This window comes from Eubalaena glacialis, chromosome 17 (assembly GCF_028564815.1).
Source record: "Eubalaena glacialis isolate mEubGla1 chromosome 17, mEubGla1.1.hap2.+ XY, whole genome shotgun sequence".
Taxonomy (NCBI): Eukaryota; Metazoa; Chordata; class Mammalia; order Artiodactyla; family Balaenidae; genus Eubalaena; species Eubalaena glacialis.
The window spans coordinates 53,210,509-53,236,254 of record NC_083732.1 but is presented as its reverse complement, the minus strand read 5'-3'; the positions used below and the strand labels follow the sequence as shown (position 1 = coordinate 53,236,254).

At 39.1% G+C, this 25,746-nt stretch overlaps 1 protein-coding gene across 4 annotated transcripts in view; it reads left to right on the top strand.

Moving 5' to 3' along the window:
- The first annotated feature begins 605 nt into the window (after positions 1-605).
- Positions 606-25,746, top strand: part of YWHAZ (tyrosine 3-monooxygenase/tryptophan 5-monooxygenase activation protein zeta) — a 37,126-nt gene continuing 11,985 nt past the window's right edge. The window contains exons 1-3 of one of the 4 annotated variants that reach the window (XM_061172275.1): positions 606-728; positions 3,592-3,896; positions 25,161-25,284. In XM_061172275.1, coding sequence (XP_061028258.1) covers positions 3,603-3,896; positions 25,161-25,284 — 418 coding nt within the window. In that variant the 5' untranslated portion in view covers positions 606-728; positions 3,592-3,602. Of the gene's footprint in view, positions 729-1,351; positions 1,375-3,591; positions 3,897-25,160; positions 25,285-25,746 lie in introns of those variants that run through there. The other 3 variants (XM_061172278.1, XM_061172276.1, XM_061172277.1) reach the window with 3 other exon arrangements.

Sequence of the window (25,746 nt, the reverse complement as noted above, 5' to 3'; positions counted from 1 at the left end):
CATAACGCCCGCGCCGCGGAGCCGCTCTCGTAATCCCGCCCCTCGGATGGCCCCGGGGGCAGCTACCACCGCGAAACACGGAGGGCGGGGCGGGCCAGGCGGCTGGGAGGTGGTGGTGGGGGGGAGGATGTGAAAGGTCCCGGATGTTGCTGAACGGGAGCCCCTTCTAGAGGGAGTAACTGGCGCAGGCGCAGAAGGATCGCACGAAAAGCTACGGTGGGGGTGGGGAGAAATTTCCTCCTGGCTGGTTTAGAAGAGTGAGCCGGCGGAGGTAGCGGGGGGATCCGAAGGGAAGGCGAGTGAGGGGTGGGGGTATTGGTGGCCAGGAGAAAAAAAAAAAAAAGAGCTTCCTGTTCAGGCGCACTCAGGACAGGAGTAGAGAAGCTGGAAGCCGAGCGGGCTGGGGAGGAGTGTTGGGAGCGGAGAGGACGCGCGCTCCTCCGCTCGCCCTCTAGTGCGGGCGGGCAAGACGGCCGCGCGCTGGGGAGCGGCGGTTGCTCTGGGCCCCCTGAGCTGTGGGCACCAATCAACGGTTGCCATAGCAGCGTTTGACGTCATCGTGCGTGTGGCGCCCCTGCTGCCGGGGCTGGTGATTGGAGGAAACCCCGTGTCTGCGGAGCGGCTGTAGCCTGTGAGCAGCGAGATCCAGGGACAGAGTCTCAGCCTCGCCGCTGCCGCCCAGAGACCGCTGAGCCCCGTCCGTCCGTCGCCACCCACTCCGGACACAGGTAAGGGACCCGGCCGCCGCCGCCTCGCCCGGCTCCTTCCTGTCCCAGGCCAGCCTTCCGAAAGCGCGGGGGCCGTCCCCGCTCTGCATCCCTTCAGCCCCACTCGCCCGGCGGGAGCGGCGCTGGGCTGAGGCGGAGTCTCCTCAGGCGGAGACGGGCGGCGGCTTCTCTTCCGCTGGATTCGGACGGGCGGCTCGCGGCTGCTTCGAGCTACTTGCTTCCGCATCGACGCCTCGGCCGCGATGAGCGCCCGGCCCCGGTCCCGTCCCCCTTGGTGGGAAGGGCGCCCACACGCCAGATCCCCGGGACCCGCCCGGTCGCCGGCTCCCGGGGGTGGCCGAGGCACCGCCGGCTGCGATCCGTTCCCACCCGCGCCCCCGAAGCTCCCTCCTCAGCGCCGCCCCGCTGCCCGCTTCCGCCCGAGATAATGACTCGGCGGCTGCGGGCATTGCAGTGGCGCAGGTGAGGCCGCCCCCTCCCCGCCGCCCCCCCCTCCCCTCCCCTGCCTCTCCCGCCCGCTCCTCGGCGCAGCCTCCGCGCCCCGCGCTGCGGCGGCGGCACCCAGCCCTCCCCCACCCGGGCGGCGGCGCGGCGGGAGGCCCGGGCACCGGGCTGCAAGCCGGGGCGGCCCGGAAGCGCCCGCCAGGTAGACCTGGGCGAGGCCGCACTTCGGGCGACCCGGCTCCGGGGTGGGGCTCGCCCGCAACCCAGAGCCGAATTTCCTGGGTTCCGCGGGGGGGGGGGGACTTGAATATTCCTGGCGGGGTGGGGGATGGGCTGGCTTTCTGTGTCCGGGTGGAGCGGGGCTGGGAGCCCAGGTAGGGATGGGGATGGGGAAGACGGTGGGCCGCGTGTCTCGCTCGCTCCCGCGGGGGCTGAAACTGAAGGGTCCTGGTCTGGGTGTGTAGACGGGGACCTCTCTCTGCGGGGCGGGTGAGCCAGAGCATAACAGCCGGCGGTGGCCCGGCTCGCCTGGGTGTGGCTCGCCCCTCCCCCACCTGCCGCAGCTGTCGGATCCCCGTAGACTAAGTAAGCACCCGCGGTGGCCGGTGGCGGACGGACGCCGGTGGGAGAGTGGGGTGTGTCCGCGGCCGGCCCGTCTGGTTCCGCTTCTGCGGGCGGCGCTGGCGTCGGTGCCCCCGGCGCGGGCGGCTCCCCCTCCCCGGCTCGGGCGGGGGCGCGCGGCTCCTCCCTCCGGCCCCGGTGGGGGAATTAACACTCGGCAGTAGGTTGGGCTCCTTGACACAGATCCGCCATGACAAAGAGGGAGACTCGGGGACCGAGCGGAGGCACCAGCTTGGGCGGAGCCAAGGAGGGGGGTTGCGGACGGCGCGGACGGAAGGGTTTGCACTTTAAAGTCGCAGTCGGCCCGTTTTCGTTTCACCCACCTCAACGTCTTAGGCCGGTTAAGGGTTAAATGGGTGCGGCCAGTCCTTGGAGCGCTGGTTATTCTAAGAAACCTAATCCATTTCCCGCTTGTACCGGAGGGGTTGGGGAGAGAAACCTTTGTACTGGTCTTAGATAATTTTCATTAGAAGCAGCGTTAGTCCGAGAGCGTATTTGAGTTCCTAGGGGAGAAATTAGTAATTTCAAAAGAGGGGGGTGGGGAGGTTATGCGATCACAAATTTTAGTTTTCGCATTGAAACAGTCTAGTTCCCATTCAAGCTCGCTAATCACTTGTTCAAACACAGAGGACCTGTGCCGATTTGGTTTTTTTTAAAAAAAGTATTGTGGGATTTCCCTGGGAAGGTAAAGAAAGGGAGTCATTTCCCGTAGTGAATGACAGTGACTCTTCTGTTCATCATAAATCCTGTACCCTGTGGGACCACTGTATGGGTTAGCATCTTTTTGTGCTGCTTTAGGACCTTTCAAAATGATATCTTAAGGAATAGTAAAACGGGTGAAATTGAAAAGTCGAAGGAGCTTTAAAATGAGAAAGAATTAGGAAGTTACGATATAAGGGCAGCTCGGGTGATAATATATTCAATTAAATTTTGACTACAAGGAACAATGCAGTAATTCTGCATTTAAACTGAACAATGACATCAGAAACACTGGTGACACCGGGAAGCACTTAATATATACATTTTAGTGCTCGCAGATAGTAAGAATGAAGTTCCAGGATTCATGGGTGTTATTTTTTAAGCCTGTGTGCATATAACAAGGTACAGATAAATGAAACCTTAGGGTCAGTTATGTATTGATCCTTGGTGGTGGTTTTACATTCACAGTATCTTAAAACAAGAAGTTTGGTCATTTCTCCCAGAAAATTGGCATGCTACGATCAGCTGTTGCAAAGATCAGTGGACTTGGGGTGGGGGGGATACCAACTAAAATTTAAACACTCCTGACAAGCGTAGCTATTAACAAAGTAAAAGGACATGAATTACATTCAACTGACAAGTATCGTGATTCTGGGAGTGTGATAGTATAATGTTCTTCATAGGTGGTGTTTTCACTAAAAGCTGCTTAATTTTGGATTATTTAGTGATATTTGAAACTGGAGTTGAGATTTTGACCAAGTAAGATAACGGTTGGTTTTTAAGGCCGCCTCTTGGTGAAATGTGCTTTAACCTTATGTGAAATTAGGATCTTCTGAACAAAGATGAGGTAATGCAATTTTAGTTTTGCTAAACCAGTGTTAATGGCTTTAAATGTACCCTCTGCATGCTGAGCATGCCAGTTTTTTTTTTTTTCTTAGCATTCTTTTGTGAGGCTGCATTAAATTTCTCATGTAAAGAATCGTCTATAGGTAATTAGGTTTGAGTTGTTAACATAGCTTGTTTACAAAAGGTATAATTTTCAGTCTGTTTGTTTTAATGTAAAAAAATATCTAAATGCTACTTTTTTTTTTTCCGGCAGAACATCCAGTCATGGATAAAAATGAGCTGGTGCAGAAGGCCAAACTGGCCGAGCAGGCTGAGCGATATGACGACATGGCGGCCTGCATGAAGTCTGTAACTGAGCAAGGAGCTGAATTATCCAACGAGGAGAGGAATCTTCTCTCAGTTGCTTATAAAAATGTTGTAGGAGCCCGTAGGTCATCTTGGAGGGTCGTCTCAAGTATTGAGCAAAAGACGGAAGGTGCTGAGAAAAAACAGCAGATGGCTCGAGAATACAGAGAGAAAATTGAGACCGAGCTAAGAGATATCTGCAATGATGTACTGGTGAGAATCAAACCATTCAGTTTAGCGTTGCTATAATATAGAGTTCCTGTAATGCGTATCAGTTAGGGTACTCTCAACTTTTTCTTTCTTTGGTTTTTCTTTTCCTTTTAAAAATGGGGTGTTCTAGATTTACAAGTCTTTCAGGGTGTCATTACTAAAAGATGTTAAGACAATTGTATAAGATAAATGCAAAGATGATTATCAATCAGTTCAAATAGATTAGTAGTGTTTTTTGTTCTAATTGAAAAGGTAAAGTAATAGTATATCATTTCAGTTATGGTTAGAATATTTGTAGTAGTTCTAGAGCTGATTTTCTTTAAAGTACATATATGGATGCAGGAATTTTGCATACCCTGTTTTAGGTAAGATGTAATAGGAGACTCACTGTAGACTTAGTAGCCTTCCCTGGATTAGCCACTATAATGTTAATGTAATGAGTCAGCCATGCAGAAAACTGGCTTCACAGTTGCTTTTGCTTCTTCCTGCGTTTAAGTGTTGGAGGTCAACTGTGAACACTGACAACCACAATAAAAGATTATGAAAAACTGAAGCTTGATTTTTCCAGGTTCATTCAAGAAGTATTTTAAGTATTCAGTATCTACTTGTTGAAGCACTGCTTCTCTAAATAGCTTAAAAGAATTGAACATTACATTTTGGTTAATTTTAAAATTTTCTTACAAATGATGATTTTCTGTGTCAGAAAAGTTTAAATCTGAGGATAAATTGGTAGAAGATCCAACCATTTAGCATATAACAACCTATATACACTAATACTTTCCCCTTTTAATGAAGCAGGAGTTTTTGGAATAATATTTGAAGTGGGTTTTACTAAATGATTTCTCTTGTATTTCAGGACCTCAGGTTACACATTGGGTCTCAGTATGGCAGGGCTCTGGTATATAGAGAGATGCAGTATCCCAATTCCTCTGAAAATCCAGCTGCACTACTTAATTATTTGAACCTTGTTCACGGAAGAATTACTATAACGAGCGATATAGGATTATTTCTCATGTTGTGGGTTTGGAGTTTTTGTTATAATGGTATTATGATTCCTTTATACTAGTCTGAGACTAATGAAATATCTTCAGTTCCTAAATTATGAGTATTTTTCTTAAATGATAATTTTCTTTAGGCTATCTTTTTAAAGAACAATAATATTTTTTATCTTAACGTGGGCGCACAGTCTTATGTGGTATCTGTCTTGTGTGTGGTTTGTTTTTGATTGCTTACTTGAAATCTTTACATTGATAGCTATCATTCATTTCTAAGATGAGAAGGGAGTTCTGGCTTTTATTTATACTAAATGACAAATGCTCATCTTGTGGTTTGCTAAGGTAATAAGAATATTTAAAATTTGAAAATATGATGTTTTCCTATAATAAAGAACATGTCAGGCTTTTCCCACCTTGCTGTGTTTACTGATTAGTACCTGTGTACGTTACTGAGTTTTGTTCGCTCTGATGTTTTTCCTCCAATTATTACACCTAATAGATCAAATAATTTTTATTTTGGTTTCAAAGAGTTTGCTACAAGTTATAATTTCCCTTAAGACAAAAGTCAATTTTAGGAATAAATGGGGGACGCAGTAACATTTATCCTCTACTTACAGCTTATTTGCGATTCCAGGTAGGTATTTGCATGTTTTCCACACAAGAAGTATAAAAGGTCCTGTCATTGTGAGGATTTTCCTAGGAAAAGACTAGCAGTTTTAACTTTACTTCCCTTTGGTTTCCTTATCAAGGAAAAAAAAAATAGGATCAGTGGGTGAGAATAACTGGATTAATCTCTAAATAGCTTCTCCTTGTTGATATGATTATTAAGGGGGTTTCATACTGGTCACTACCCATGTTCTTCAGCATAGCACTGGCTTCTTACCAAGTCTAAACGAAATTTCCACTTCGAAAGTATAGATAAATGAAAGTTTAATTCCTTTATTATACAAAAGACCCAGAGAATCCTAAACAAGCTTTTGCTTCCAGCCTTAGTCTTTTCGAAAGTAAAGCTCCATTAGTGATCTTTGCATGGCTCATGCCTCCTAACATATAGTAGATACTCAAGTATTTGTTAAGTAAATGAGCAAAAAGGCTTCTTTTGGAAAAGAGGATAATAGAACTAGGTCAGCAGCACTGCTAATTTTCCAAGGCCTTTTCTGTTTCAACTTGGGAAAATTCGATATTTACAGATACTGTGATTCGTTACAGGTAGGCTTCTTTCTTTCCCTGTCATCTTTTTTCAGGCAGGTCATGTTGACTCTGGAAACATCTTGCATAAAATTCCTTTTCCCCTTTTTAGTAAAATGGAAAAGTAAAATATAGCAGAACTGTTATTTCTCCTAGAGAAAAAAATTGTTTGAACTGATTTACTTGATGATTAATGAAAGTGTATCTCAATATCTTACCTATAAAAATATAACCAGTTATAATTTTTATTACTCTAGTTTTTTTCTGAACTTTGACTTTTAATTTGAGGAGAACAAGCAGGTAGTTCCTTTTCAGAATTAACATTATTGGCATCAGTGATGAACCAGACTTCATTGTTCTATTGAGTACCTGTGTCATACTGGCTAAGAAAATATTCTTTCTTCCTATTAGTGGGAACTAACCTCCACGGTTCAAAGTTTTTCTGAAGAGCTCTTTAGTCCATTATTAGGTTACCGCCATTCTGGTTATGTGCACTTTATCAAGTGTTTGCTTAATTTATACCATTTACTTAAGCAGAGAAAGAGCAGGGAACATGTTACTTTGGACAAAAGTTTTAAAGCATTACTGTGGAAAATGGTCACTGGCTTTATTCTTCACAACATGGACTTCTCTTTATGCCAAAAAATTTGCAGTTTTCTTCCTTGTGTCGTTAAATTGTGAACTAATGCAGTCTGCCTTTTCTACCAGATCTTAGACCAAAAGGTCTCGTGTTAGTGGGGGAGGGGATCAACACCTCTTCTGCCTAAACTCACAAGAACCCAAAAAATTGGGTAGTTTATCTTGAACATGATGAAATGGAAAATGAAATGAGGATATGCATACTTGATTGAACCTAGTTCAAACTCAAAGAAGAATGTAGTGTCGTAAAAAGAGCTCCAGGTTTTGAGTCAAACCAACTTTTTACCATTGAATAGCCGAGTGGCCTAAAGAAATCTTTCATTCCTCAGAGAAAACTGAGCTCAATTAAATGGGAATAATATCTACCCCATAGGATTGTTGTGCAGAAAGAAAATCAGGTACTCTTAGTGCCCCAATTTATCTCAGTTTTGGGCTTCTGTTTAAAGCAGTGACAATAGTACAAACCTGCCTCTAATAATATAGAGGTCTCTTAACTCAGGAGTCCAAGAATGGGATTTAAAAGATCCAAGAAGCCTTAAAAATTGTGTATTTTTCTAGGGCAGAGGGCCCACACTGGCCAGAAAATTTGCAAAGGTTTCATTTAAAAATTGAAAGCCACTGGTATGAGGTAAAGAATGGCTTCCTTTCACAAATCAGTAAAATCATGCGTCTGCCATTTGTAACAGTTGGCAACAGTAGTTGTGTGATTCAGTTAACTTGACTGCGTTCCATTTTATTATGCTTCTCTACGTTTTTAAGGTGTGGTTTTTAAGGTGTGGTTGCTGGGCACTGGTTTTTATCTCTAGCTGATAGAACTGCCATTAAGCAGGAGCAAGCTAGGAAACCAGGCAGCTTTGGGGTCCTTCCTAGTCTGAATATGTTAACACATTTTTGACCAGAGACGTATTACGGCCACAGGCGTTAGTTTCTGCAGAAATCCCCCGGTCAATAATGTGTTAACATGTGTCTTAGGCTTTAAAAACTGCTATATAGAGTTTTAAGTTGAAAATTACTAGGCAGTTCACTTATTGGAATAAGGGCTTCTCAGAAGAATTCTGCAGTGTTATGTTCATTTTCACAACTGTATATATTTACATGTTTTTGTCAAATAACTGCTTTTGGTATGTTTCAGAGTACAAAGACCTTATGTGACATAGCAGATAGCAACAGTCCCTTCCAGGAAGGAGTACATTGGATAGTCTTTTTGGGAATAAAATTCAGTAGTCTTTTTAAAAGAGTTTTCATGATAACCATTAAATATTGACCCTGATGGGGTAGTTTGTATATTTGGGAAGTCTGAGGTGTGTGAAGTGTAAATGAAAGAAAATAAAGGAACAAAGAAAGGAAAGGTAGATGTTTGCCATTTGGTGGGAAGGGGAAGAATAACAACTTGATCAAGAGCAACAGGTTACCTCTCCTTTTTTGGCATAGCAATACTTAGATAAGAGTGAAGTCTTTCCTGCCTGTTCTAGGAGGAGATATAGATGACCTGGAGATGTTTAGTGATTAGATGAGCTGTGAAGATAGTGAAAAGTGAACTAAGAGGAAAAGATGAAAGGATTCAAAATTGGACTTAAAACAAAAAACCTGAGTAAAATCTTAAAGTAGAGGAGGAACATGCACACTTACGCATCTAATCTGCCCAAGAAAGAGGAAGAAATTGTATTCAGCCCTAGCAGAGGCTTTTGAATTAGAAAGGAGGGAAAATAAAGCTACCTTAGAGTTGTAATAGCATATGGAGAGTAATTTTGCTTTTCATTTTTTCTTCTAAAAACCCAACTTTATCAGTAAAGAAATCTTACTGGTAACACCTCAATAGTGGTACAGTAGAAGACCCAAGTTAGTTGGTTAATTGGAAAGTGGTTCAAGTATGTGTTCATACTTGGTCTAAACATTTATTTTCAATTAAAACATGTGTATGTTCATTTGCCCATTGCTAATGTGGAGCTAAGACCTCTTCTCTGAATATGCATAGATGCACAGTTTGGAAATAATTTACTAGACACCCCTAAAATAGATGCATCCATTACAAAATGCTGTTTGAGTTTGCATAGCAGAGTGAGAACTTAAAAGCTAGAAGAGTAATCAGTTCATAATCCTAGAAATATGCAATTTTTCTAATCTTTTAGTTGTTTGAATAACCCAAGTGGTGTGCGTGTGCATGTGTGTATGTGTGTGTGAGAGTGTGACTCTCCTTTAAAAACCAGTCGTTTGGCGCATTCAGCTTAGTTTTCATAGGAACACTTCTTTTCATACTTATATTTCCTAACACTTAAGTAACATACCATTTTAAGTAATTATAGCCAAGTATAATGGCATAGTTCGGGGAACAAATATGGGACTCTTAGTAAGGATATAACTGCTGATAGAAGCTGAAGGGAGTTCCAGAGAGTAGCCGAAAAACCTATCTGAAGTATTTAGCCCAAAGTCATGGACATGATTGATGTTTACTTAGGAACGAAAGGCCTAATGTAAAGCCAGTCTATTAGGTAAGTAGGATTTGGTTAATCCAGCAAATTAAGTGATGGTTCATTCTCTCAGAACAGTAGGTGGGAACATGGCTTTATGTAAAAGCCTTTTCCAATAATTTTGCAAGAGATGAGGAGGAGAGAGAGGGGTACTGGTTAGATCATGAAGGGTCTACTATGTTATAAATTAAGGAATGTGGGACTTAATGGCCATATGAAAACTTCAGGTAAAGGAAATGACACCAGATTTTGCCTCTTACAAGGTGTGTTGATAGACATGCAAAAACAATTCTGCTTTTATAAAGAAAATCAGAGCTTTTGATTTGACCAATTTTTTTGATTTCTGATCATCCGGTTCTGTTCTTTGGACTAACTTTCTCCTTTTACTAATGTCAGAAACAGATTCTCAGTGCCCTCCATCATAGTTTATCATCATTCATATATTAACCTTGGGGTTTTTTTTGGAATTGGGGCTTTAACCTATGAAAGACATAGGGGTTTTTTTTTCCCCCATGAATATAATACCTATTTTCATATCTGATGACTGGTTCTACCACATAGAGGGAGCCCAGTATGTGAAATAGTTCTTCATTTATAATATTAAATTAAATGTTATTGGACCATTTAGATTAATTTGACCACAAGTTTTTTATTCCAAAATAGGTGATCTTTGATGCATTTATATTGGAGAACATTTGTGTGTATGAGAAATTTTTTAAAAGTCAAAATTATGAGTGTTCTGATGTCAGCTAAGTTAAAAATTTAATGTAGTCCATAGAAATTCTAATAAGCGTTAGAATTTTTTTTCTAGAATTCCTGAGATATTCCTCTTGTGATTTCATCCTGGTTTCCATAGCTCTTTTCTTTATTAGGGTTTTACATTGAGAATGAACACTGCTCTTGAGAGGATTTAGAATTGCTGTCAATTTCAGCATGCTACAAGCAAGAGTTCATCTTCCTTTTGAAACTACCTGTCCTTCCTAACCTCTTAATTTTTAGCACATTTTCTAGACTTAATCAAAATGACATCTTGGACTCAACTTTGACTTCATTTTCTGATTGCAAGTTATTGCTGTGTTGCCTACATCATAGGTTCTCAACCCTTTACATTGTTGATACTCATTTGTATGATGCACTCCCGTGGGTAGTACCCAGGATTATTTGCCATTGCCATTGTACTAGTTAGTAGTAGTTCTACCCCTTACTCTCCCACTCAGAAGCATATTGGCAAGAAAGTGATGGTGTAAGGAAGGGTAAACTTGACCTAATTTTAATGGACAGAAGCTAAATTGTAAACCTTTTACAGCTAGTGGTGGTCATTCACTCGGACTTGCTATCTTTACTGTTCTTTTCCCAGTTCTATGCTATATACAGACAGCTCTTACTCTTCTTACCTTTTTATAAAACAGTGCTTTCCTTCTGTTCATTTGCTCCATCTTTGCCAGAATACCCTCTATAAAGCCTTCAGCTCTAGTTTGGTGGTCTTACTTTCCCTGACACAAGCCATTGCTAATTCCCATCTTTATGGCCCGAGGGTTTCCTGAGGGTTTCATTACTCTGATTTGTAACTTGTTTTAATTTTGATGTCCATGTTGTTTTTGAACTTTAGAAGATTGGCTCTATTTCTTTATTCCCCTTAAAAACAGGACCATTAAAAAAAAAAAAAAAAACAGGACCATTGACATTTGTGGTATTTAATATGTAAAGTATGCTGAAGGAATATGATACGCTTAATATTTAGGTGGCACAAATTTGAATTTGGCTTGGGAGAAATGGCATGGTTAGCCCACCACATTCTTATCAGTTCCCATTGTACTAAGTACATTTCTTTGCAACAGGTCATTCTCCTTTATTCTCTAGTGAGCATTTCCCTATAATGATGAAAAACTTGTATCTGTAAAAATTGCTATGCGGTAGCAGTTGTCGTTTGTCACTGATATAGTTTTGCATTTTCTGGTAAGGTATAATGTGACATAAGTAGTGATGTAGTATAAAATAGTCTTATATCTTGGCAGATTTCACTAATTTTTTTCTGTTGACGTTAGTTTGCTATAGTGTGGATCTTGGGGGCAACAAAGCATGGTTGAATATATCTGACTTCTACCAGTATGGTCCTGTTGCATGGCACATTCACGTTTGTTTGTATTGGAATAGATAACTAGAAGGTTTCAGCATGTAAGCTGTTTCTTTCTTTCGACAGAATTTGTGAGTTTTCTTCCCTTCTCCCGCAAATAAAAATACGGTTACAATGGTATTAGCTACAGGTAGGATGGCAAAGTAAGAATGTAAGGACAGTCAGTCAAATGTTAATCTATAGAGTTAAGTAAGTCAAACTAAGACTTTGTCCATTTGGTTGACTTGTATGCATGTTCATTCTTTTAAAACCTAGAAAAGGTGAAATTTTTGTAGTATTGGAATTTCATTTATTTGAATTGCTTAATGAGTTGGACATCATTAGAGAAGTTAGAAATGTTTTAGTGGAGGTTAACTTCCATCTCGCAAACAAGTTTCAGGATCTACGAGTTTTTTTAAATTAGCGGTATTACCAAGGAACCCAGTGGTGAGTTGAATGTTTCTCATCTAAGTGATTAAATACAAATGCTTTTCTGAGAAAAACCTACTTCTCTTGTTGATCCAAGACTCATGAATTGTCAACTCATAATTATTTTTGCTCCTTAAAACAACATACGTTAAACACCATTGCCCAGAATTTCAAAGGAATACTTGGACCACATTCAACCAAGGGACACGTGATGAAAATCCTACTCAAAACACGTTACCTTTAAAATGTGATTCTGGGAAATTGACAGTTGAGGACAGTGTATAGGTAGGCAGTAGTATTCTTAGAACAAGCAAATTCTCAAGTCAATAATTTGATGAGTATTTTACTACGGTGTTTAGAAGATGTTTGGAAATATGACATCAAACGGATCATAACACTTTGTTAACAGTAATGACTTTTCCCTTCAGTTTCCCATTTGATAGTTTCCATCTGATAAGAGGATTATCATCAGACTTAAATTTAATTGGATCATAGGGATAAGACTTGAAGAATAATCTTATGTAATATTTCTAAAAAATAAACTATAATGTGTGCTGCTTTACTTTAAAGGGGTGATACAACCTAGCACAGATTACGCAGACTTTTGGTGTTTGAATTTTTTAAATTCATTTTATGACTCTGGGCAGGGTATTACATCTCTGTGACTCTTATTTCCACATCTGCAAAATGGAAATAATAATAGCATCTACCTCTAGGATATTTTATATAGAGTTAATACATCCCCGTGGTAATAGTAGATAGCAAATATACTGCTTACCTTCTTTTGTGCTTCTTTGATATCACTTCATTGTGGCTTGATTTATTAATTTTGGATTAAATTTAAGAGAATTTTAATAAACTGCTTAAACTTTAAATTTAATATTTATTGATTACTTGCTACTTTATAAGCCCTGTGCATAAAGAAAAACATAATAAATATAAAAAGCCTCTGCTCATAAAAAGAATCTCAACAACCTAGAGGGGAAAGTACTGTGTGTTGGTCAAATTCACAAGAGCTAGCTGGTCTTCAACCTTCTTTTTTAAAAGTGGCTGATAATCTGGTCCCACTAAGGAATTATAATAACACACAATGTGCATGTGCAAGTTTAAAAAAACACTATAAAAAATGAGGTTTTTAAAACAAAAAATGCTTTGTGATGGACATATTGGGAAATGGGGCCTTGATTGGTGAGAAACTTCAACCCAAGTAGGTCAGCATTAATGCCGGCTCTGAGAAGGGCTCTGGGGAAGGGGAGAAGGAAAGCCCCCTAGTGTCAGACAGTTTTAGCAGTTATCACTCAATGCTCAATAATTTCTTTTTGGTACTTTTCACCATCTTTTAATCTTTAGGAGGTACATTTCGAATATGACTAAAACACTAATTTTCAAAAAAAAACATTTTAGAACACTCCAGGCTTTCTATCAGCATTGAGTTTTTATGTGGTTATCTTTCGTTTCATTTTTGGTAAGATTCAGGGAGCCAACTACTCTGGCTTTTTAACAGGAATTAAAATGAAATTTTAGGCTGGTTTCAACATTCCTTAAACACCAGAGAATAATATATCTTGGCTTTATCAAATTCCTTGTTGCTATTTTAAAAGTTAGATGGTGCAGATTTGCCATCTATTACTTAAATAGTGGAAAATGCATTCAGTTAAGTGACTGGTCAGAGTCCTCTGTGATTCCATCCTTGAAGTTAAGAAGCTCTGTCCCTTCATATCTATATGACTGTATCATTTATAGAACACGTAAAATTTTACTTTTTGCCAACATTGCACAGAAAGGTGAGTGCACAGAAAGTCTTCAGATCCCTACCAAATTAGTTCTTTACACCATCTAATTCATTAGCAGTTTTGGTGGAGCACTTTTGGAAGCAACTGGTGGAGTTGCAATTGAAAGAAAGGAAAGCAATGCAGCCACAAGAGGGAGTAAGAGAATAATTTCTAAATTGATAGGCCTTTGTTGCAACGAAAATAGCTGCTTGCTTTTTAGAATTTTGAGACTTTAGGAATGATAAAAGTCTCAGGGGCTCTACAGAATAAAGTGAAAGTTCTGGGAAAATTCTCTGTGCACAAGGGAATTGTGCAGGACCAGAATTGTGAACTTCTACGTTGTGCTGTAGAATTTGAATTAAACTTCATATTGAGGATATTATTTAAAATGACATTTGTGGGGCTTTTGAGTTTTTTAATTGAATAATAAAATAAATTGGGAGGTGAATTTTATAGAATCATTGGATTTGAGGCTTGAAGGAGCATCTACCCTAGCTTTTTCATTTTCACAGATCAAGAAGTTGAAGCAAAATAAGACTTTGTCCAGTTGCGTGACCTGTATGCATGTTTGTTAATGTAGGAGAGATCCTGTTGCATTTAATTTATGAGGAGTGCCCAATTTTTGTTGCATTGGAATTTCATGTATTTGAATTGTTTAATGAGTTGGACGTTAGAGAAGTTAGAAGTGTTTTTTAGAGAAGGTTAAATCCCATCTTGTAACTGGAAAAATTACCACTTTGTTTAATTTCATTAAAAGTGATGGCTTTAGTTTTAGACTATATTTTAGGATTCTATACTTAAATGAAAATAGCAAGAATCACACTTGAGGGCCTTGTGCCTCAAGTTCTTGGCACCTTTTCCCTTTCAGCCATTGGCATTTTTTGTGCCTGATTGGTATGAAAGCGTAGTATCTATATCCTGGCCTCTTTTCCTTTGTGTTCAGGGAAGAGGGCCATGATAGTACAGTCTAAAACAGAGCAATGGGTTGTAGAGGCTTGGTCTTCCCCATGCACACATCTGGTGAAATCAAGTCAAAGGAGACACTTGCCCAGCTATGTTTTCAAATTGCAGTCCGTAAATGTCTCATTAGAGGTTGATTCTTTTGGTTTAATATTCTGGGACTATTTACTGTTTGCTTAGTGACTTTTTAATGTATATTAATTAATGGAAATTAAATTTAACAGTATAACCAATTGTTGAAATACCCTCCAAGACAAAGTGGGAACCTCCTCTCCACCCCTCATTTTTATTTGCAAACGCATCACTTATTTTTGTGACTTTTTTCTCCTAAATACAAGTTTTACCAGCCCAATAAGGAAATTTGAAAAACATAGATGAGCACATAAAGGGTATAAGGGTGGAAAGCAAAACTCACTGATAATGCCATCTTCCAGAAATAATCACTTTTTTTCTTAATCACTTTTTTAAAAAATTATTTATTTATTTTTGGCTGCACTGGGTCTTCGTTGCTGTGCACGGGCTTTCTCTAGTTGCGGCGAGCGGGGGCTACTCTTCGTTGCGGTGCACGGGCTTCTTATTGCGGTGGCTTCTCTTGTTGTGGAGCACGGGCTCTAGGCGTGCAGGCTCAGTAGTTGTGGCTCAGTGGGCTCTAGAGCGCAGGCTCAGTAGTTGTGGCACACGGGCTTAGTTGCTCCGCCGCATGTGGGGATCTTCCCGGACCAGGGCTCGAACCCGTGTCCCCTGCATTGGCAGGCAGATTCTTAAACACTGCCCCACCAGGGAAGTCCCCCAGAAATAGTCACTATTAAGAAGGTTTTTCTTTAAAACTTACTTTTATATAAGTGTAATATTAACTAACCAAAAGGGAAAATAGCTTCTTCTACATATGGTAATTAAACTGCTTTTCTAACCATTTATTTTTTAACTTTTTATTTTGAAATAAGTTCAAGTTTTCCCATATATCCTTTACCTGATTCCCCAAATGTTAACATGTGTAACTACAGTATAATCATCAAAATCAATAAATTAATAAAATAATGGATAAAATAAACTATTATGTAACCTATAGCACTTACAAATTATACCACTATAATTGCCTGATTCTGGTCCAGAATTCAATCCAGGATCACAGTTTGCATTTCATTGTCATGTCTCCTTACTCTTCTTTAATCTGGATCAGTTTTTCAGTCCTTGCCTTTTGCCACTTTTTTCAAGAGTACTGGCCAGTTGTTTTGTAGAATATCCCTCAATTTGGATTTGTCTGGTGATCCCTCATGAGTAAACTCAGATTGTGCATTTTGGGGAAGAATTCCTGGAAATGATATTGTGCCCTCCTTGGTGCATCATATTAGGAGACACATGTTGTTCTATTACCGAACAATTATCTTTAGATAGGACATTATATTTTCTAATTTAAACAGCAGGGAGGACTTCTAAAAACACCCTGTGGTGTAAAAGTATCAATTTTTTTTTTTTAAGATAGATGCCCCGTAAGTATGATTACTTTATCAAAGGTTAGAACTAAATATAGTTTGCCAAAGTCCTTTTTAAATGGGTTATGTAATTTTATAATGAATGGATTACTCTTTTGAAAGGGGAAAGAAATCCCTGCTCTATAACTTGTGATTTTCCTTTGAAATACATTTTCATTAATTGGCTTCATGTATTCTAATTGACAAGCTAAATCACAGCCACTAGCCCAGTGATTTAATTTGAGTGCATAGTGGCAGGTGGTCATTCTTTAGGGCTGAAATAAATATACAAATGGTTTACAATGAGTTCTTAATTTTTTAAAGTTTAGTCTAAGGACCCTTACTCTCTACATTGTCTGATTCCCATTTAAGAAAAAAAGGAAAGGACAAGTGAGGAATAGTGGTGGGGGGCGGGACGTGTTCAGTGTGTTAGAGAAGCTTTCCTGGGGTGAAATTTGGAAGGAAGGTTTTGAAATGAATGCTACTGTGAAACACAAGAAGATCGAATGAGGAGGTGTCATGGTTTTGTATTTGAAACTCCCATCACTCCTCTTGGTGGCAGAGTTGTAGTACCAAAATCTAGGTGTCCTGACTTGCAAACAAATTTACTCTACCTTGCTGCTTCGAACTGTCCTCCCACCCTATCTCTGGTGAAGTTTTGTAGTTGTTTGTCTCCCTTAGTTGCCCCCTCCAGAGGTATTACGTAGTACCTGGCGCTTATCCAAGGGTCCTGAAAGCATATTAGGATATACCTACCTAGCCTGCCCTTTGGCTGCTGTTTCTGAATATATGTGCTTAGTACAGCACCCAAACACCTGTCATTTTTGAGCAATTTCTAGGTCTTTAAAGAAGCAGAACATTGTTCCTTTTTGAGCAAAATATTCATTATCTAACCTACAATATCAACCTCAATAATTTTTACTGCATTTTATTTTAACTATATATTTAGAAGTTTGGTAAGATGATGAACTTTTGATAGTCTTCTCGATGTTAGGCATTTCTCCTTTAAGATTGTTCTAAGTTTCCTCTGCTATATTTAAATGAAGCTGTTCAAATTAGTCTACTAATTCGGCCTGGGGGTTTGATGTTTGAGTGCCTAATGTGTGCAAAACGTGAAAAGTCAAAGGTGCAAAATCATAATTATTTTAAATTACACTTGCTCTGGATAACATGTTGCAGAGCATAGGATATAAAGTTCAAAAAACAAAACTCTTCTGATGTCATCCCACTTCCTCAGAGGTAATGTCTAATCTTTTTTGTATCCTCCTGGGAACTTGCAGTGCCCACGCAAACAATTCTGTCCTTGAAGAATATACACAGGTAGGATCATATACAAACTATTCTGTAAGTTGAACCCACACACACAACACTTTGATGTATATCTTATGCTTCATTCCATACTGGCACGTACCGCATTCTTTTTAAAATGTCGGTATAGTGTTTTATGAGTGTAACAATTTATTTAGCTAGTCCATTGTTGATATTGACAGAAATTAGGATATTTCCTTTTGTTTTTTCTTCAGCTGAAAGCTCTTCAGACCTGGGAGGTACAGAAAATGTAGACTAAACTGAATATTTTTGAGAATTGGCTTGAGGGAGAACATAGTGTTAGAGCTGGGTATATTGAAAGGTAGGTGAATGGTACAGATTACTTTAAGTCAGTCAACAATTCTTAAGAGTGATCTGTGGACCCCTGGGAGTCCTGCTGGGGGGGATTCGTGAAGTCACACCTATTTTCTGCTCTTTTACAGATGAGAAACCTGAGGCCCAGAGAAATTTCAGAACTTCGTCAAGTTGACATAGCTAGTAAGCAGTGAACTGGGATTTGAACATAGGTAGTAAGCAGTGTAAGCTTGTGCCTTTTACAAGTCTGCTGTAAAAAGAACAAGTACTAACAGAAAATGTGTCCTTTATCTTTTGTACTTTGATATAATTTAATCCTGTGGGTTTGTTTTTGTTTTGCTGTAATTACTTCAGTTTATTCCTTCACCAGAACCTTCAGGAGGCGCCACAAAACCAGGTGGGGAAGCCCAGAGCTCAGCAAGTCCCTGCCCTCTTTAATCCTGTGTTTTTAGATGAAAGGTTTTTTGTGCATTATTTCACCACTCTTATTAGATACACAAATTTTTGATTACTGAACCCGAACTGAAGTACTAAAGTTGAGAGTACAAGTGCACTAAAGCAGATTTTTTGGATGTCAAGATCCCCATGTCATATTTACATCTAACTGAGTAGAATACCTACCCTTTTAGGAGCTGTGATTGGTGCTTTCCTGTTTATACTCTCATTTAGACCTCGTAGCGGCCTTTTGAAGTAGATTTTCATTTTAATCATTTGTAAATATATTTTTTATTAAAAAAATCATTTTATAAAATTAAATTTCATTTAATTCTTTAATAGATGAGAAAACTAAGGCTCTGAGAGATTAACTTGCCTGAGATCTCAAAGTTGATGAGAGTGGGATTTAAGGTCTGCCTGATTTTAGTTTATACTGTTTCTATTACACCAAGCTGTTGCTCCAAGAAATGCTTGGATGCCCAGAGATTAGGGCCTTGCCACCAGCTCAGGCTGCAGTTTTGGTGTTTTAGGTAGTTTCTAGTCTTGATTGTTCCTACAGATTTGATATTTTAGTCTTCTTAATTTCAAGCTGTAATCATATTAAAGGACAGTGAGAGAGGTATATCACTAGAATAGAGATGGATTTTCAGTTTACAAACTTTTTATTAGAAATATTTGACGACAGCTAGAATTGAATGTTTATTGAAATTCCTAGTGGGGGCAGGTTGAGCCTACCTCAAGAAGGGCAGTCAGAACTAGATAACCTGTCAGTTTGTGTGGTTCCTTAATGTTAATACACTCCAAAGTCAAAGCATTGATGTTATGTAGACCATCTTTGGATCAAGCATGTGCTAGAAACTATTGTTAATATATTCTGCCCTGGGTAAATTGATTGGCTTGGGGGAAAAATCATTACTTGACCCCATATCTTAAGTGTTCTTACAACCTAAGAGGTTAATCGTACATGGTGCTGTAGAGGAAAAAAAAAATCTTTTAACTCTAAAATCTCAAGCTCCACATAATTTATCCATTGATTAGATTAAGGTTCAGTGCCCTCTCCAGAACTATAGCGTGTATCTAGCTCTGGATTATGAACCGTTTACAGAGACATTTCAGATGTGGTCTTCATGCTTTCAATTCCACATAACATTAAGTGGGGATGACTACTGTATAAAGTCAGAACATGCATTAACTCTAATTCAGCAGATTAATTTTAGGTATTTTTAAATGGCCATGGTTATCTTTAAAAGACAGTAGCTGTCATCACAAACATTTTTTTAAACTGCTTGAGGGGAACTACTGTGAATCTCTAAATCAAATTCTATTTCAGCAAGATCCTTATTGACACTATATATAGTACAACTGCTCTTCAGACAAGTAACTACTCCCTCCCTATTGTTTGATAACATTTTAATGTTCATATTTAGCGTATAATGCTGATGTGAAAATTTTTTAAAAATCATACAGGTAGTGATTATAAAAAGATTTAGCTTTTTAATTTTTTCTACAAAAAATTCACACCATTTTTCCATTTTCACTAGTTCTTTTCAATTTCATATTAATAATTCATAATCAATACCAGTAACTAAGAAAAAATGCTTCCATCAATTGTATGACAGAAACTGCTATCTGTTTACTAAAACTGAGGCTCCCCTCTAATTCCTGTGCACACAGCTGGACCAAATTTCCCAGTGTCCCTCTTAAATGCAGGCAAGTGACTGTTTTTATCAGTGGAATGTACATGAGGGCAGTGGATACTAACTTTAGACTACATGCTCCTTCATGTTATTTTTTTCTCTGACCGGCTAAAATGGAGATCAGCTCAATATTAACATTGTAGTATCAGTTAAGTGCTTGAGTGTAAGATGTTATTCAAGTTTGTGTTTGACCTGAAAATCCTTTTCTGTTATAAATTACATTTAGATTAGAATGTCAGTGTTATATGGAGAATTTTACAAGCGGATGGTTCATCAGTAGTTAGCCTAACCATTGTTTTATAAGTAGAAATTGTGACACCTCATTTGCTTCTTTCCTTATATTAATGCTATGACTCCTTTTAAATTCAGATTCTCACAATGTCCCACAGTTGTCATCACCTTCACTTTACTACTACACATGAATGAAATATAGGAAGTTGTATACTTAGCGCAGGGTATTTTCTGAAGTTTTTGTATGTTGAAAATAGCTATTAGTTCTTTCCTCTCTTCATTTTCTCTTCTCCAGTTTTTCTTGTCACTGCTGCTTTGTGATAAGTGCTGCTTCCTTTTTTCCCCCTCTGTTTTTATTTCCATCATGGTCTTCTCCCTACATTTGCCTTTCTCCTCTGGCTTTTAAATCCGGAAAATTGAACTTTTATTTCTCTTTGGTTAGTTTGATAAATTAACATACTTAATCACCTCTGTAGTGTTGCAATTAACTTAATTCAGTGAACTCTATATCTTGCATATCTTAGAGTTGAATGAGACCACATCTTATTTGTGAATCTCCTCTAAAAAATAGTGATTTTTCTCATTTCTCCTGAAAATCTCTGTAAGAAGAGTAGAACTTGCTATCTGACGAGGTGGCCTATTCCAAATTTGTTTCGAAAGTTTTCTCATACTGAGCAGAAATCTGCCTCTGCCCAAATTTAACTAGTCTTGTCTTCTGGAGCCATTCATGTCATATTCTTTCAGTTTTCATGACTGTTTCCAGTTTTCATCAACACTCTTCCCTTGCTTTCCTGGATACTCTCCAGTTTGTCAAAGCCTGACTTGATACTTTTGGTGGGGGCTGGGGGGCGGGGTGAGCCACGCAGCATGTGGGATCTTAGTTCCCTGACCAGGGATCGAACCCGTGTCCCCCCCTGCAGTGGAAGCACGGAGTCTTAACCACTGGACTGCCAGGGAAGTCCCTATTTTTAAAGGAACAATATACTCTAGGTTTGGTTTCCTCAGCACAGTGTAGAACTGAATCATCAGCCTTCATTTTGATTTCTAATTAATATCTTGGAATCATATTCTCCTTCTTAGTAGGCATATCATCCTGTTGAGGCAGAGAAAACGTAGAATAATGTAGAACAGGTCAGATTGCCTAGTTGGAGTTTACCTTCACAACTTAGCTGTGGTTTTTGAACTCGGCGCCATTTGTTGTCTTCTATGAGATGGCGATAATTGTAGTTTGTACCTCATAGGTAAGGTTATGGAAGGATCAAATTAATCCATGTAAAGTGATTAAATGTCAAAAATGGCATGTTTATTATTGAAAATGATGTTTTTGTTATTTTTCTCAGTTGTCTATTGCTGCATAACAAACCGATCAAAACTAAAACAGTGATTTATTCTTTTTTGTAACTCTGTGGCTTGTCTGGATTCTTTTGGACAGTTTTTCAGATGGTGTTGGCTGTGATCACTCATTGCTGTCTTCAGCTGGGGCTGAAATATCCAAGTGGCTTCACTAAACATGTTCCATGACTGGGGCTGACTTGACCTTTCTCTCCAGCAAGATAGTTTTTTTTTTTTTTTTTTAAATGCTGGCTTAGGGCTCCAAGAGGGCAAAAAGGGAAGTTGCTAGTCCTCTTAAGGGTTAGGCCTAGAACTGGAACAGGAGTCATTTTCACCGCATTCTGTTGGTTAAAGCAAGACAACAAAGTTAACTCGGACTCAGGAGAAAGGAAATGAATTCCACCTCTTGACAGGAGGAGTGGCATACATGAACAGGGTTGGTAGGGGAATTGGTGGAGGACATTCTGTTCTTTCATAGTTAGCTTTTTGAACCAAATTTAATCTTTAATCCAGTCTTTCTTGCTTTTTGTTTTTTAAGTCTTAACGGTTCTTACCTTTATGTCATCAGAAGATTTTAAAAGTTTGTCATTTATCCCTTTCTCAACTTCTTTTATTTTAAAAGTTTGTCATTTATCCCTTTCTCAACTTCTTTTATTTTTAACAGCTTTACTGAGGTATAATTGACATACAGAGAACTGCACATATTTATTTAATGGGTACAATGTGATGAGTTTGCTTTTTCAACTTCTTGTAGTCAGCATTTTACCAGAAACATTTGCCACTGTTGATCCTTGGTCCTTTTAGTCTATCATTAGGCCAATAAACAGCCTGACTACTGGTATCTTGCCTTCTTGTTACTTGTAGGTTCTGGTTAATAGCTTTAAAGTAGTTTTTGCCGTTGTTATTGTTTTAATCAGATGTTATGGCTAAATTCAGTGTTCACCTTGGGGGAAGAGGTGCTTAATTGCTAATTTAAAAATTCTCAGTGTGAGTTACCCAAATGTAAAACAACAGTTTTTAGAGATATAGAAGTTATTACTCATAAAAGATGAGTTACAATTTCTTATGACATTTATTGACACCTTGCCTAAATAACTTCTGCAAGTTTTCAGATGTATACTTTAAAGTTTTACATTTTAAGTGATTCACCCTTAACTAACTGCACATGTTTGTGGCCCTCATCTTTACATATATACAGTGGGTTAGATAAAAGTCATTGAAAAGTGAAGGACATGATGAGGCAGTGTTATTCTGTTTCTCTTGTCTTCCCTGCTAGACATTTTATCCTCAGACTTGGAGACTGTCTTGCTCACTATTCTCAGTGCCTAGCACAGTACCATTTAAGTATTGAAGAATAAGTGAATGTAAAAAATATGTTGAAGCAGTAAAATACGAAATAGAAATGCCTAGGTAGAGAATTGATTTCATGGTTAGGCTTTTACCTGTTGTCACTTCTTTCATTTGAAAATATTCTTTGTCAATCTTAAGTATACATAAATGAGCCAGAGAGCAGTTCACAATCGAATTGTATATGGAACCTTCTTTAGATTTATATATATTTTTCCCGCTATTTAATTTGAAGTGATTCGTGAATTCTGGTTAATCGCAATATACTTTTTCCTTAGTTAGACTGCATAGTCTAACTTTTAGCCTAGCCAATCAGAAGTGGAATTTGTCCTTCCAAGTGTGGAGTGCCACAGGTTAAACCTAGACTTCTGAATCCAAAGCCATTATGCTGTACCGTCTCCCATAGTGGAATGAATAATGCATTTTATATTAAGATATAAAACTTGAAAAAGCCTGGTCATTTGTTTCTTAAGTTTAAAAAAAAAAACCACTTACTATACTAAATGGAACTATCTTTTGCTGTTTAGGCAGATCCCCAAAGAGCAACTATAGTGTTCACAGAGTGTTCATGCCTCAAAGAGGATGATGGTGTTTAAAGGACAAAATGACGGGAAGTTGGAATTTTGCCAAGTCTTAGGTTATAGGCATTCCTTCTTCGGAGGAAGCAGTGGTCTTCCAAGCCCAGAGGGTTCCTTTATTTCTAGTTTGGTTGAGATTTCACACTAGAAGCTGCCTCAAAGTTTAAATGAATCAATGAATGAATGAATTCCAAAACACTTTTGCACCTGAGAGATCTTTGAATATGAAAGTCTGGGTGTGGTGTAATAAGAATTTTGTTATCCTAACCAAAGTGGTCTTCTGATTTCAGGCCAACAGTTTCAAATATCAGTTAATAATCACAGGAAACATTATTTCAGGTTGAATTGTCTCATCTCCAACCCTTTCCTGTAATGCGTTGCAACCTGCTCCTACTGCCAACTTGGAACTACCCACTTCATCTGAGTATCTGTTGCTTAAGTTGCAGAAAGGGGGAGAAGCCGGGCTAAAGCTTACTCTCCCACTCACCATTTGGAACATAATGGGGTAGACATACAAAGTGAGAGTTATTATTTAAAAGCGTTTTTCAACCTGTTTGGCATATAAGTAGGTGCTATATAAACTACTGGGTTACTACCAGAAGAATAGAAACCAAGAATTAGATACCCTTTTTCCTTGTAAAAATTGAGACTTGTTGGGGGCTAAGCCCAGTTGAAAATTGACTTTCACCTTGATTCCTAGAGTGTATTTAGTAGGAAGAAGTGGAGTATTTAAAAAAAAAAAAATTTGCCTAATTCTACTACTGGAATATTATCTTTCTCCCCCTTAAAAAAAAAAATCACTAGTTTATTGTGCCTTATCCCCCTAATACAGTGAAATCAAGTTTTTCTTTAAATCCATTGTAGAATATAATTATTAGCATGTTAGGATTTACTTAGCTTACATTGTTATAGTTTTGAACAGAATTATGTAGAATGAAGTTTTACCCGTTTGGGGTGATCGGTAAATATGTATCTTATTAGCTGAAAATCACTTTAATGAAACTAAAGGTTTACTCTTCAGATTTTTTTTTTTTAATTTTTATTTATTTATTTACTTATGGCTGTGTTGGGTCTTCGTTTCTGTGCGAGGGCTTTCTCTTGTTGCGGCAGGTGGGGGCCACTCTTCATCGCGGTGCGCAGGCCTCTCACTATCGCGGCCTCTCTTGTTGCAGAGCACAGGCTCCAGACGCGCAGGCTTAGTAGTTGTGGCTCACGGGCCCAGTTGCTCTGCGGCATGTGGGATCTTCCCAGACCAGGGCTCGAACCCGTGTCCCCTGCATTGGCAGGCAGATTCTCAACCACTGTGCCACCAGGGAAGCCCCAACTCTTCAGATCTTTAATTCTCATACTCCTACCAGTGTCTTAATTTAGGTAGGAAAAATAAAACTTTAACTTTGAACAGCTTTTTACCTGTTGTGAGGTATTACTTTAATTGTAGTCTTATAAATGACGTTTTGTTCTTTTGTTCTGCTTCCTCTGTCATGGACTCTGGTAGTGTCTATTATACTATCGGTTTCTGCTTAAGTCATATATTCCTCCAGAGTACCAGAAAGTTAATCTCTTATGTTCTTTGCATTCTAGTGTCGTGACTACCTTGAAAATGAAAAGTTTGCCATTTTGTTAAATAATATAGTAATAAAACATAATAACATATAATATTATGAGCTATCATGCTTTCACATTCATTGAAACATGCAGTCTTTATCAGCATGTAAATTGATAGCACTATGGGGGAGAGGCCAATATTCAAATTATCATCCTTAAATAATAAGCTGAACACTAATTTCAAATTTTAAGTATTGCTGTCCAAAGCATTCTGCTTTTAAACCACAAATTTACGAGCCTACGGCATTCAAAAGTTGTAATATTGGCAATGACTGGGTATTAAAGTTTTATAACTTAGGCTATAGTATGCTCTTTAAAAATGCAGATTCTTTCAGTTTTGTAAGTATTTTAGTCTTATTATGACTGTTTCTTTTCTTCCCAAGTCTCTTTTGGAAAAGTTCTTGATCCCCAATGCTTCACAAGCAGAGAGCAAAGTCTTCTATTTGAAAATGAAAGGAGACTACTACCGCTATTTGGCTGAGGTTGCTGCAGGTGATGACAAGAAAGGTATGCTGCCTCAGCCTGTGTGCTGGACGCTTAGAAAATGACACAGTACGGAAGGAGTCCCTTCTGGAGTGTAGAGAATTGTTTTGTTGTTTTTTAATTGCTCAGAGCACTAAATGAAGAGTAATAATGGACTTTGCGCTTTCTCTCTCTCTCTCTCTCTCTCTCTCTTTCTTTCTTCCTTCCTTCCCTCCCCTCCCCTCCCCTCCCTTCTTCCCTCCCCCCATCCTTCCTTCAACTAAACAGTTGACCCTTGAGGAACACAGATTTAAGCTGCACAGGTCCATTTACACAGAGATTTTTTCTGTAAATACTACAGTACTACATGATCCAAGGTTGGACATGAAGGGCCGCCTACAAAATTATACTCAGATTTTCGACTGCATGAAGAGTTGGCATCCCTAAACCCCTTGTTGTTCAAGGGTCAACTATATATCTACTGCCGAATAATTGGTATTCTGAAAT